Source organism: Lycium barbarum, chromosome 5, assembly GCF_019175385.1.
Source record: "Lycium barbarum isolate Lr01 chromosome 5, ASM1917538v2, whole genome shotgun sequence".
Lineage (NCBI taxonomy): Eukaryota > Viridiplantae > Streptophyta > Magnoliopsida > Solanales > Solanaceae > Lycium > Lycium barbarum.
Genome location: NC_083341.1, coordinates 116,176,416 through 116,189,850, shown reverse-complemented (window position 1 = coordinate 116,189,850; position 13,435 = coordinate 116,176,416). Strand labels below are relative to the sequence as shown.

The 13,435-nt window shown below is 37.6% G+C and overlaps 2 protein-coding genes across 3 annotated transcripts; one reads left to right on the top strand and one right to left on the bottom strand.

The window, feature by feature from the left end:
• Positions 1-388: 388 nt before the first annotated feature.
• LOC132641205 (regulator of G-protein signaling 1) lies at positions 389-11,981 on the top strand. 2 transcript variants are annotated; one of them, XM_060358102.1, is made up of 11 exons: positions 389-632; positions 2,592-2,712; positions 3,033-3,096; positions 3,214-3,298; positions 3,941-4,014; positions 4,612-4,722; positions 9,968-10,056; positions 10,151-10,389; positions 10,666-10,790; positions 10,990-11,111; positions 11,261-11,981. In XM_060358102.1, exons 1-11 carry the CDS (start codon positions 556-558, stop codon positions 11,468-11,470), a joined length of 1,317 nt encoding a protein of 438 aa, XP_060214085.1. In that variant the 5' UTR covers positions 389-555; the 3' UTR covers positions 11,471-11,981. The 2 variants fall into 2 exon arrangements, with proteins under 2 accessions (XP_060214085.1, XP_060214084.1); XM_060358101.1 differs by having other exon boundaries at positions 4,531-4,722.
• On the bottom strand, positions 7,774-8,476 carry LOC132641207 (uncharacterized). The gene has a single exon (XM_060358103.1). It carries the CDS (start codon positions 8,414-8,416, stop codon positions 7,874-7,876), a length of 543 nt encoding a protein of 180 aa, XP_060214086.1. The 5' UTR covers positions 8,417-8,476; the 3' UTR covers positions 7,774-7,873.
• Positions 11,982-13,435: the final 1,454 nt, after the last annotated feature.

The following is a 13,435-nucleotide window of genomic DNA, read 5'->3' as shown; positions in this document are numbered from 1 at the left end:
TTTCTCCCAAAAACTTAATCAAACACCACACTTTTAAAAAAAAAAGTATTTTGGAAGAAAAATAAGCCTGACCAAACAGGATATAAGACAATCCAAATAGGCTCTATATCGCCTCTAATTATTACTAAATCATCTAATAATTGAAATCAATCAAACAAATTTCAAAGTTGTGCAATCACTAACAATTTATTAAAGTTTCCAACCCAATAATTAACAATAAGGGCAAAACAGGTATGAATGATAACTTATCTCTTGATTTTTTACTGGACAAGTAAATATGAACATATATTCTTAATACAGAGTACAAGTAAAAACGGATGAGGGAGTAATATTCCGGTAACAATTGAATTGTAATTAAATCCCTTATCATAACGAGCCAATCAACACTTCCAATGTCTTAAAAATTAGAATGTGTGATTACCAAGAATACCTTTGTTGACGAAAGTTAAAAACACAATAGTTAAGTGTAAGCAAACACATGTCGAACTCTTTCTTCTACTAGACATTTCTACAAACACTGCAAAGACAACAACCAAACAATAGTGAAGAGTAAATATGGCAACTTGTGCTAGCAAAGGAGGTTGCCCAAGTGACTATGTAGCGCTTTCAATTGCCCTAGTGTCCATCATCTTGTAAGTTTTCACCAAAAATATTTTCTTTTTTCATTCAACAGCTTTAATTAGTTGTCTAATTTATGTAGTTGTGGAAATTGTGAAGTTTAATACTTGTGGTTTGTTGTTTACTTGATGTATCTGACTAATAGGTATGTAAGTTTGGACAAACTGAAAGGCACTTTTTTAAAAAAAAAAAAAAAAAAAAAACACTTTGATGTTGTGAAAATTCTGTTGAATTCAAGGAAAATTGGATTTTGTTGGAAACAGTCGAATATGGGTGATAAAAGATGAAACTAAGGAATAAGAAGCAAGATTGCCCTCCTTTTGATAAAGGGGATGAAAGAAGTGGACAATTTAGAGTGTTGTGTGGTCACAACATTTATTTGTTTCTGACTAGGCTAATGAAATGGGGGTTGGAAGATAGTACACCATTAGAGCTTGCTTTATACCTGTCTTCTTCCCACTTTTAGTATGTCAATGGGGCGAGGCAGGGAAGTCTTAGCAGGTACCCGCAAGAAAAGGCTTAAAGTTTATGTAATGATCTAGATAGTAAAATGGAAGAAATAGAGAGCGCAGTAATTTTTTTGGGACAATTTTCGATTTATACTGAAACGAAACAAATGCGATTACAAGGAATTGAATTGCTGATATGAAATGCTGGAAATGGAAAGTAGCTTAACGGAACTCCATTATCGAGCTAGAACCTGTAGAAGAAGAAAGGAGAAAGAAGATTAGGAGAGAAAGAAGGGGAAGAAGATCGAAGAAGAGGTTCGGAAAATACCGATGTGCAATCATGCTCTGCCTAGCGAGTTTGTTATGCTTTATAAGAAAACTCGTCCAGTTGGCAGCATTTGAGCCCTCGAAGCTCGTTAATTGAATTCTAATCGTGGCCATTGATTTGACTGTTAGATATTTCCCTCGCCTTCTTCCTAGCTTCGAACTCGACTGGCTGCATTTCTTTTATGGGCATTTCTCGGGTCATGACAATTTATCGACTTACGGTTTTTGGCTTTCGTTTTCCTGATTTGAGTCCTCTTAACGTCATCAATTCCTTTTGTTCATACATAATAGTGGATGTAATACTAGTATCTGTTTCCTAGTAGATTGAGATTTGCTCTTCCCACTTAAATGATAAATGAAATGTATAATGTAAAAATGATATTATTGAATGGTGATATGCCAATATTTATTTTACATAGTAAAGGATTTTGTAACGGAAAATTGTAAACAAAACTATGAGAGAAGAAAATTTAATATGGCCAAAAAGTAGAATAGATCATTATGGAACGGGGCGAGGTTAGCTGTGGCTGGCGAAACCATCCTCTCTCCCTCCCCATTGACATCCCTAACATTTTTATTTTAACTTTCTCCCATTTGTAAGGATGGTGCTGCCTAAATTTTCTTGTCTTGTCTCCTTCTTTACTTTATTGTGGGGTAGCAGAGGTTCAGAGACTTTCCGAATATCCAAGGCAATAGAGACTAGGATGTAAGGGAGGGCGATTCGGAAGGTTCAGAGACTTTCCGAATTTCCAAGGCAATAGAGACTAGGATGTAAGGGAGGGCGTGAGAAAAGGGATAGGAATCTGCTCCATCTTTTTTTTTTTTGTTAGCTGTAAAAGGTAAGAGAAGAGGAGGTTGGTAGATTTGGAGTGTCTTACCTGGCTTACAGTTAATTCCTTTAATTTCCCCACCTTATAATTTAGTGCTTTTTTGCATGTCAAGGTGTGTGATTGTGTTCTATTATTAAAACATGTGTGCGACAATAGTGAGATGCGCACTGATTGCTTGTCGCCTTGTCTTTTAACTATTCATGAAGTAAAGCCACTTAGATTTTTCTTCTGTTGAGCTTTTTATGATGAATTTTCCTAATTATTGTTTAAAGTTTCATTATTTTGTATATCCATTCAATGCTTTAGCTTTTATTTCCATTTAAGTTACCTAAGATGTTGGCATTAACCACTTGAGTTTCCTCTGCAGATTTCTCATGCGAGCGGCATTACCTTACATGATTCACAGGATTCCTAGGCCCAAAGGCAGTAGCTTTTGGCTTGTGGCAGTTCAAGTTATTGCAAGCTTAAATCTGGTGTTGTCCATTGTGGTATCTACTTCTCATTCCCTTATATGCTGTTATGCTTCAGACTCTGATTAGTATTCCAAAACGCTAATGGGACTATATTTTTAAATTTCCGTGTTATTCATTACCACGGGATGTAGTTAACAAGCAATGGGTTCAACCGAATCCAACAATTTTAATACGAAGCTTAGACATATATGTAAGAAATCACCAAAATCTCAATAGATATACATTTTGAATCCATAATTTAAAAATATGCAATGGGTTCAGTGATGAAACCATAAAGATTGAATCCATCAAGTTTAATCCTGGATCCGCCTTTGATATTCATATGGCGTTTGCAGATGGCCCTCAATTTTCTAAAGTTTAGAAACAGACATTGGTGGAGGTCTTGCTATCTTTGGGCAGGTAATTTACTCTTCAAGCCATGACCGAATATGATTTGGTTTTCAAATTTCTTGTGTTTGCCTTAATCTGGTGCTTACTTGATTGGTTATTCTGCAATCTGATCCTCCTTGCTTCCAGTCTGGATTGAAGGTCCACTCGGATTTGGTTTGCTGTTGAGCTGCCGTATTACACAGATATTCCGACTATATTATATATTTGTGAAGTAAGTTTGACTTCTTTAAGAAATCATTGGCAACTCCTGTTCTTTGTAATTAATGAGATGATTATATTATATTTGTGAAGTAAGTTTGACTTCTCTAAGAAATCATTGGCAACTGTTATTCTTTGTAATTAATGAGATGATTATGTAACAATTGGCCTCATCAACTGTCAATCAGGAAACTGTTAAACGGCGCAGCCTTCTCAATCTAACCCCCTTTTCCCTGAAAGAAAATAAACAAATAGAAAATACCTGCAGGTCGCCTGACGAAAATAGAATAATGGACTATCATGAACGTAATTCCTGCTTCACAGTGATGGAAAGAGGATTACCTGCAGAAATTAATTGTTGCTCAAAAATAGTACACCAACCCTGAGATAATGTAATATTATAACTGCCTGTTGGCAGGGCCCTCCTAAAGATGTGGTAACTGAAATAGAAAAGAAAAAAACTCATCTACTGTGTCTTTTCTGTACTTTTCTTCCTTTGCCTCCTCGTATTTCTCTTTCGTTTACTTTTTTATCTTTTGAAAAATTGAAGAAAGCATTAAAAGACTGTGTCTTAGCGCTATTATTGATGCTTGTTACGTGGAAACACTCTTTTTCGATATTGTCTTATTTTTCTTTGTTTTGTACGATGCTTCAGGAGACGTCTGCCACCAATTAGATCCTATATTTTTCTTCCGCTGATTCTCTTGCCGTGGATAGCTGCTGCTACCTGTAAGAGTTTTCAAGTTGAACTTTATTAAGGAATACCCTTAAGTTTCTTTCCTTGAAATACTAATATATTTTTTAGAAGATAATGAAATCACATGGAAGTATGTCTTGTCTTTTGCCTACACTTTTGCAGTTGTACTACTTTATGCATTTTAATTTTGTGTTTTACATTTGGTTAGTCTATCTTTCAGTTGTGTCGTCCCAAAACTTTGCGCAAGTGTATGAACAAATATTTTGAATTTTATTAACCAGTGAGAACTTATGATTTCAGCTGATTCAAAACTGATGTTGATAAACGGCATTTAAAATTGCTGGAAAATTGCAAAACAGTTTTGATTTTCAATAGTTATTTGATTAGTGTTTTCTTCTCTTTACATATTTTCTCTTTGGCACGTGAATTATCCATGTTTACTTTCATTTGCAGTAACATCCCTGCGATTGATATTATAAGCTTCATTTGCTACAGTTGTCTATGTAAGAAAGCCTTTTTGATATTAATACAGAGTTTGTCTGATGTAGTTATTCATATAAGAAAGCCTCTAAATTTCCGGTGCCACATGGGGACTCTGTGGATCACCCTTGTTATGGGCCTTCATGCAGTATATGTTGTAGCTTTGATTACTTTTACTTGGGCTGTGCATCATGTGGAATTCAGATTTCATGAACTCAAAGACCTTTGGAGAGGAAGTCTTGTCTCTGCAGCTTCCATTGGTTTGTTTCTATCCATTTTCTTTGTTCGGCTTCTCTCCTGCCATTCTTCTTTGTCTTCTGCATATGCTCAAGTAGGTGAATGCCATATTGAGGAATGAAATAAAAAAGACTTAGTTAGTCTTGAAAAACCACTTTCTCAATATGGTCCAAGCATCTAAAGATATTCTTACACGTATTGGAAGCACACCATCATAATGCTATGTGAAATATTTGTTATTTCTGTCAAGGAAAAACCAATGCAGGAAAGTAACTAGTTTCGGTGTAATTCAGTAAGTTATAGTGGCTGACTTTCAGATCTGATAGGTAAATTTGACAGTGATGACTGTGACACCAATTTATGAATACTTCTCATGCACTCCCCTCAAGTTGGATAAGAACAAACATGCATATCCAATTGATTACAGTTAAAATCCTATCTAAAATATTGTTATTAGTTGCAGCCTGATATACACGGTTCAGATAATCACATACCATAAAAACTTCGAGTGTAGAATCTGTCTATAAATTATGAGATGTTTTATACCCCATTCAATTCAAAGGTGAGGTTAAGAACCACTTGGTTAAAACCCACCACATATGCAGATGTGAACTCAAATCAAAGTTATCGATGCAAATATCTCATTCAAGTAAATTCACATGAAGTATGTGTTATAGATTTGGAAACATGACTTTGGGCTTGGTTCTGAGAAAGCAGATTATTTATTTGCTTATTAGCTAGTGCTAGACTTTGTTTCCTCCAAGAGAAAACTAATACTACTTATACTGTCACATTTAGCTTCCTGAGAATCAAAATAGTGTGATCTTTGACTAAGTTCTTTTGATATATTTTTCATCATTATAATGTGATGAAAACTACAAGTCATACATTTATTGTAATTTTGCAATATCTAGATTTTAATTTTTTAAAATGAAAAATCTATATCCGATTATCAATGAAAGTTGGTCAAATTAACCATAAGCTAAACTGACAACCAAATTGGGATGGGGAACTGCAGATGTATAGAGAAAGTTTTTTCTTCTTTGACCTTAGGTCTTTCTCACAAGCATGTACATACTCTTCGTTCTATTTGGCCAGATGCTTTTGACACACCCCAACTTCACGGGATTAGACACAGTTGAGGAAAGGCTTGGTGTGTGAAATTGGTGATAAGTGTGGAATGTGTGAAAGGGATTCTGTTACAAGTTTGGGGGGCAAAGTATTTATTAAGCCTCTTTTCAATCACCGCAAAGAAAATCCTGCTTATGATCGAGTGTCATTAGCAGGATTACCTGCTAGAAGCTCTGACATTTATGATAGTCATCCAGGCTGCTAAATATGTACGCACGCCTAGCTGTAACCATTAAGCTGGCCCAAGTGTATAACAAGTAATATAATAATTGCAAATCTGAGCACCCAAGGGTGTGGCGTAGTGGTCAATGAATTGGGTTGAGCGCCATGAGGTCTCAGGTTCAAATCCCAGCAAAGAAAAAATACTAGGTGATTTCTTCCCATCTGTTCTATTCTTCCCATCTGTTCTATCCTTGGTGGACAGAGTTACCTGCTATCTGTTGTTGGTGGGAGGTTGCAGGTTTCCATGGAATTAGTCAAGGTGCGCGTAAGCTAGCCCAGACACCACAGTTATCAAAAAAATAAAAAATAAAAAATCTGTGTATTTGCGTACACACCGTCACAGATTTTACCGTGATTATACTGCTAAATTTTGTAAAAAAAAAATAAAAATATTAGGGTTGTATTTTTGAATGAATCACTTTGGGCTGCTGTGTAGCGTAAAAATTCCTAAATTATATTCCATTTGTTCCAGTTTATGTGGCGACATTTTCTTTTTAGTCTGTTCCAAATGGAATGGCAGCTTTCTAACTTTGGAAACAATTTAACTTAATTCTTTCATTTACTTTTGATGAGAAGATTTTATAGCCACACAAATGTGGCATGTTTAAGACGACAAGTTTGAAAAGTCTTCCTTTTTTCTTTCTTAAACTCCCTGCCTATTCAAACTTTGCCACATAAAGTGGGATGGAGGGAATAGCAATCTTGCACTTGCTTTTTCGAACTGCAAATCTAGCGTAAAGCATCCATCACTAGGATGCTTAGATATTGCTTTCAACATTCAGCGAATAACTTCCTAAACCTATTTTTGTGTAGTTGAAAATGCAATCATCAGAAACCTTCCACTTAGTTGCTGCAGAGTTCCCTCTTTGTTAACAGTAGTATGGAAAATGGTTTTTTCACACTTGATAGAAAGGCCCATAAGAAGATGCAAAGAAAGACAACGACACTCTGAATGATGTCAACTTGGCTGCAAAGGACTACTCAGCGTTTTACCCTTATGCACGCCTGATCATATCTAAAAAAAATTAAGGTTCGGCTTCACACTGAACACCCAAAAGGTGCCCCAGATAGCAGTATAGCACAACTTCTGGAGCATGGATTGAAGTACTTGTATAAAGGCTGGAGATAATATGTTTCAAACTTCCAACCTCTTAGAGCATGGTACTATCTGTAGCTACTTATATCCCAGTATTACAGGGGAACAGAGATGTCCGGTTGTGTTGGTCCTCTCAGCCCTTTAACCATGTGACGGCGCACAGTTACTAAATTTCATGGGGTGAATGGACTCTGATTGGCCTCATGTATCCGCTTTCATCATTATAGATACAACCACCTGGCTCTAAGTAAGAAAGGATAACAACAACAACAGCCCAGTGAAATCCCACATCTTGGGGTCTGGGGAGGGTATAATGTACGCAGACCTTACTCCTACCAAGGTAGGATGGCTGTTTCCGAGAGACCCTCGGCTCAATAGAAGCATAAAAAGGGGGTCAGATAAGGTTAAAAGATTTAAAACGATAATGCAATGAAATAATGCAAGCGACACAGTAAAACAGGATAATCAAGGAATTCAAAGCGATATGAAAATGCAAATCACGAAAGCGGCACAGATAAAATAGAGTAATCAAAGTACAGAAAGTAGCAAATAATAACATAAATCAAAGCACAAGAAATTATAATGCGCTAATGCGCCTACTAATAAGGAAAGATAACCAGTTATCCCTGTGGTAACTTTTCTGACACCTCTAGCTTCGAATTCCGAAGGTCTAAAGGATCGTTAGGCCACGCTTTCACGGTTCGTATTCGTACGAGACTTATATACTAGCCTTCTACCCTAATGTGGGTCCTCCACACCTTCCTATCTAAGGTCATGTCCTCGGTAAGCTGTAACTGCGTCATGTCCTGTCTAATCACCTCTCCCCAATATTTCTTTGGCCTACCCCTACCTCTTCTGAAACCATCCATGGCTAACCTCTCACACCTCCGCACTGGGGCATCTATGTCTCTCCTCTTCACATGCCCAAACCATCTCAGTCGCATTTCCCGCATCTTGTCTTCCACCGAGGCCACTCCCACCTTATCCCGAATAACCTCATTTCTAATCCTGTCGCTCCTAGTGTGCCCACACATCCATCTCAACATTCTCATCTCGGCAACTTTCATCTTTTGAACGTGAGAGATCTTAACTGGCCAACACTCCGCCCCATACAACATAGCCGGTCTAACCACCACTCTGTAGAACTTGCCCTTCAGTTGTGGTGGCACCTTCTTGTCACATAGCACTCCTGAAGCTAGCCTCCATTTCATCCACCCTACCCCAATACGATGTGTGACATCATCGTCAATCTCCCCGCTGCCTTGCATGATAGACCCAAGGTACTTGAAACTACTTTTCTTTTGGATGGCCTGAGCACCAAGCCTAACTTCCACGCCAACCTCCTGGGGTGTCTCACTGAACTTACACTCTAAGTACTCTGTCTTGGTCCTACTCAGCTTAAATCCTTTAGACTCCAAGGTATGTCTCCAATCCTCCAGCTTAGCGTTAACTCCGCTACAAGTCTCATCGATCAGGACTATGTCGTCCGCGAAAAGCATACACCATGGCACCTCACCTTGAATTTGTCGCGTCAATCTATCCATCACCAAGGCAAATAAAAACGGACTAAGAGCTGATCCTTGATGCAACCCCATCACAACTGGAAAGTGCTCTGAGTCCCCTCTTACTGTCCTTACTCTAGTTTTGGCTTCCTCATACATGTCCTTGATCACCCTAATGTATGCTACAGGTACACCTTTAGCCTCCAAACATCTCCATAGGATTTCTCTTGGAACTTTATCGTAAGCCTTTTCTAGGTCGATGAATACCATATGCAAGTCCCTCTTCCTCTCCCTATACTGCTCCACCAGTCTCCTCACAAGATGAATGGCTTCTGTAGTTGAGTGTCCCGGCATAAATCCGAACTGATTCTCTGAAATAGACACGCCTCTCCTCACCCTCATCTCCACCACTCTTTCCCACACTTTCATAGTATGGCTTAGTAGCTTGATACCTCTATAGTTTTCGCAACTCTGGACATCCCCCTTGTTTTTGTATAGAGGGATCATTACGCTCGACCTCCATTCTTCGGGCATCGTTGCCGTCTTAAAGATGACATTAAACAACCTAGTCAGCCACTCCAAACCTGCCGAGCTCGCGCTCTTCCAAAATTCCCCAGGGATCTCGTCAGGTCCGGTCGCTCTTCCCCTGCGCATCCTACGGACAGCACCCTTAACCTCCTCGACCTTAATACTCCTACAATACCCAAAATCGTGACGCCTCCCTGTATGCTCCAAATTTCCCAACACGATGCCTCTCTCCCCTTCTTCATTCAAGAGTTTGTGAAAATATGACTGCCATCTCTGTTTAATGAGAGTCTCCTCTACCAATACTTTTCCATGCTCATCTTTAATGCACTTCACTTGATCCACATCGCGCGCCCTTCTCTCCCGCACCCTGGCTAGCCTGAACAATTTCCTATCCCCGCCTTTCTCTTCTAGTTCAGCATAGAGGCGTTCAAAAGCTGCCGTTTTTGCCGTCGAAACCGCCGACTTCGCCTCCTTCCTCGCTATCTTATAAAGGATAAAGAATAATATTCAGTTTTAACACTGTAAAGTTGTGGTTTTTCTTTTTAAATATATGAAGCCATATGAAGCTCTATAATATCATAATTCGCTTTTAGCTTAAATATTCATTGGTTTGTTAAAGCATGCTTTATTCAAATACATATTTTATGGCTTTCATCTATGTCGTGTTTCCACATTCACTGTTAGTCACTTGTATTTCAAAGCATAATAGAAGTCTAAAATGATATTTCTTCTTAGACATTTCCCAAGAATTTTTCGTGCTGATACCACTTACTGTTGCTCTGTATCAAGGAATATGGGTGGCTGCTTATGTTATGAATGAGGTTCGCGAGGATATATCATGGATAGAAATTGCCTCTAGATTTTTGTTATTGGTTATGGTACAATTTCCTGATCTTGTGCTACTTTGTTGATATGTGGGTATCAGAATATATTTGTTGATTGCCTGCAATTTTTCTCTTGTTATTTCAACAGACAAGTGCCCTTGTGCTGGCATTCTTCTCTTTCTCAATTTCTCAACCACTTGTCTCACTTATGAGCTTGAGGAAGAAGGATCATAAGGAGTACAAGACAATGAGTCAGGCATTAGGCATACCTGATAGCGGGATTCTGTTACAGAGGGAATCGACAAGCATTTTACATCCCAATGAACCATTGGATGAGCTCCTGCTGAACCGAAGGTTCCGTCAGTCCTTCATGGAATTCGCAGACAGGTTTTATTCTCTCTTCTTTTGCGACAATATCATCATATCTTTGTGCTGTGTGCATGGGTCAGCTTACCATATTGAAGAGAGACGATGGTCCTGTTATTTCTCCTTGATTTTAACATAATTGAATGTTAAAAGAAGTAAAATGTATGCGACAGTCTTGGAAACAAATAAAAGGAAATCACAGACGAAATCAGACCATCTAATCAACCCTGTGACTGCTGAAATTGACTTCTCCACAAAGTACTGGATGACCCTTTTCTTTTTTAACTTTTTTCACAGTTGTTTGGCTGGAGAGAGTGTGCACTTCTATGATGAAGTACAACATTTTGACAAAATTCCTATTCAAGATTCAGTTAGGCGAATTTACATGGCACGCCACATAATAGAGAAGTATATAGCTGCAGGTAAGGTCGATTCTTATATGAAGCAAATTTTGATGGTCTTATTAAATCTTCTCTTCAGTGATTTTTTAAACCAAGTTTTCTTGGTAATTTGATGGATTATACACTTTGATTTTTCTACTTTATCCTCTCTCTGGAAATTATGCTCGTGCTTAAATTTTGATGGTTCTCTGACCTGCATTTGCTCATTAAACACCTGTAGGAGCACCAATGGAGGTGAACATTTCTCACCGAATCCGGCAAGAAATTTTGAGTACTAATGATCTCTCCCACACTGATCTCTTCAAAAATGCTTTAGGTGAATTGATGCAGCTGATGAAACTGGTTGGTCTTTTTACCTTCTAAACCATTACTTGTTTGATCACAATGGTACTTTGCATTACTTTGATTGTCCTCTTTCTATCCGTCCTTCCCTGTGTCTCTCATCATTTCTTGTACTCTTGTTGAATGGTTCTTCTTGTGGACATACGAAGAATTTAGCAAAGGATTACTGGTCATCAATGTACTTCATGAAGCTGAAAGAGGATATCCGCATGAGAGCAGTTGATCAGGAGCTGGAACATGTTAGTGGTTGGAATTTTTCCCCAAGATTTAGTTCTGTCCATTGTAGTGATGACCCTTTCCAGCATGAACATAGCCCCAGAAATTCTGGCTGCCATAATCATGATTCAGAAATGCGATGACAAGACATGTGAGGAGGGGTCATGGCTTTCCAACGTGATGGAGTTGCATATATTTGGCTGTGAACAGGAAGAGGAGGGAGCCTTAACAATCCTGCATATCCCAATAGATTGAGCAAAAGAAACATGATATTCATCTTCACATGATTCTCCTGTTCATAAACAATTGGAGCCTTGAATACCGAATTTTGCTGTGTGGGGCCGCTCATGCTATTTGGACCTTAAAGAGTAACGCCAAGATCCTTGCATGTGAAAGCACAGGGATCTTGTTGGAAAACTGAAAGTGGGCTTCTCCAATATCAAATAGAGGAATCTAATTTTGTCACTTGTGGGTGGCCTATGGCAATTTATGTTGTCTGGTAGATTCAACAATGAATGAGGACATATACTACTGGTTATTTAGCATACTTTGTATTTAATTGGGATTTCCGATGTGTAAATTACTAGACTTGTTATATAAATCAACATGTGAAGAAATTTTGGTATCCATTGCTGTCTTAAGTTGTGAAAGTTACTGTGGTGTCCATGATGATAGCAGTAACCAGGAAAGGCTTACGGAAATGAACCAAACAGGGGTCAAGCTACATGGTGCGAGGAAGTTCAATTGTATCCCTTTGTCGGATAAATTATATTGTACAAATAAGGTAAAAATAATTCTTGTGTACATTTATAGAGGTTATTGAATCTCATTTACATAATACAAGCTGAGCATAGCAGCAAAATTGGCTCAAAAAATGTTTTCCAAGTTCAATTCCTGGTTTGACATTCTTGCATTTTTGGAAATGCCCTGTTAGATTTCCTGTTTACGCTCCAAACACGCTTGGAAACTAAGAGCCCGTTTGGTTTGGCTTATAAGTTGCTTATAAGTTGTTTTCAGTTTTTTTGAGTGTTTGGTTGACCATCTTAAAGTCATTTTGTGCTTAAAATAAGCTCAAAAAAATAATTGGGTCCGTTTGACTTAGTTTATCGAAAGCAGCTTATAAGCTGCAACTAGTTTATAAGCCACAAAAAATAAGTTAGCCTATCCCAACTTATTTTTTTTTGGCTTATAAGCTGTTTGCAGCTTATAAGCTGCTTAAAATAAGCTCATCCAAACAGGCTCTAAGAAGTCTGTTTTGGCTGCAATTCTTATTGACACACTTCCACTCTCACAGCGGTTTATACTTATTGGAGGCTTGTGTTTACTCAAATTAACAAATGCTAAGGTTCTATCTATAGTGGAATTAGGAACCAAAATTTTGAGCAACTATGTTAAGGTACACATCATGTCGTAATTTAGCTATTGATATGGACTTGTTAACTTGGTATATTTTATGCAATTACAAAAGAACAGATTGTTGCATGTATATATTCTGGTCATTCACGTGTCACCTCGATTTAAACATGTTTCTACGTAACAAATAAAATAGTTTAATTTCTATGCACGAACATATTTACACCATCAAATTAAAGTGACTTATAACAGTAAATAAATTGTCCTTCTACAAAGGAAAAAATGTTCTAATAATGCAAAAACATTTAGAGTCCGGAGCCTAAAGGGTATAAAAATACACGGTATAAACCAAAAATTTATAGACCAAAATGGGTATAACGTGGACTGATCCACGTTATACCCCAAAAAAAAAATTCCATTGTCAGAACAATCATCACGGAAAAATTAAAAAAATAAATTTAAAACGTATAACGTGGACTGATCCACGTTATACAAATTGTATAACGTGGATCAGTCCACGTTATACCTCTAAAGTTTTTTTTTTCGTAGCGCAGTATTTTACTGCGCTATAGCGAGCACTAAAAAAAAATTTGGTAAACTTTTTTTTTTGCAACACTTAGTGTGTTTTTTCATACTTTGACTAATGATTAATCGTGTGTGAAGACTCCGAAACATCAATATTTTATATAGAACCTGATTTATTTTTTTGCGTATAATAATGTAGGCTCAATACATCAAGAATACGTAGACGTTCG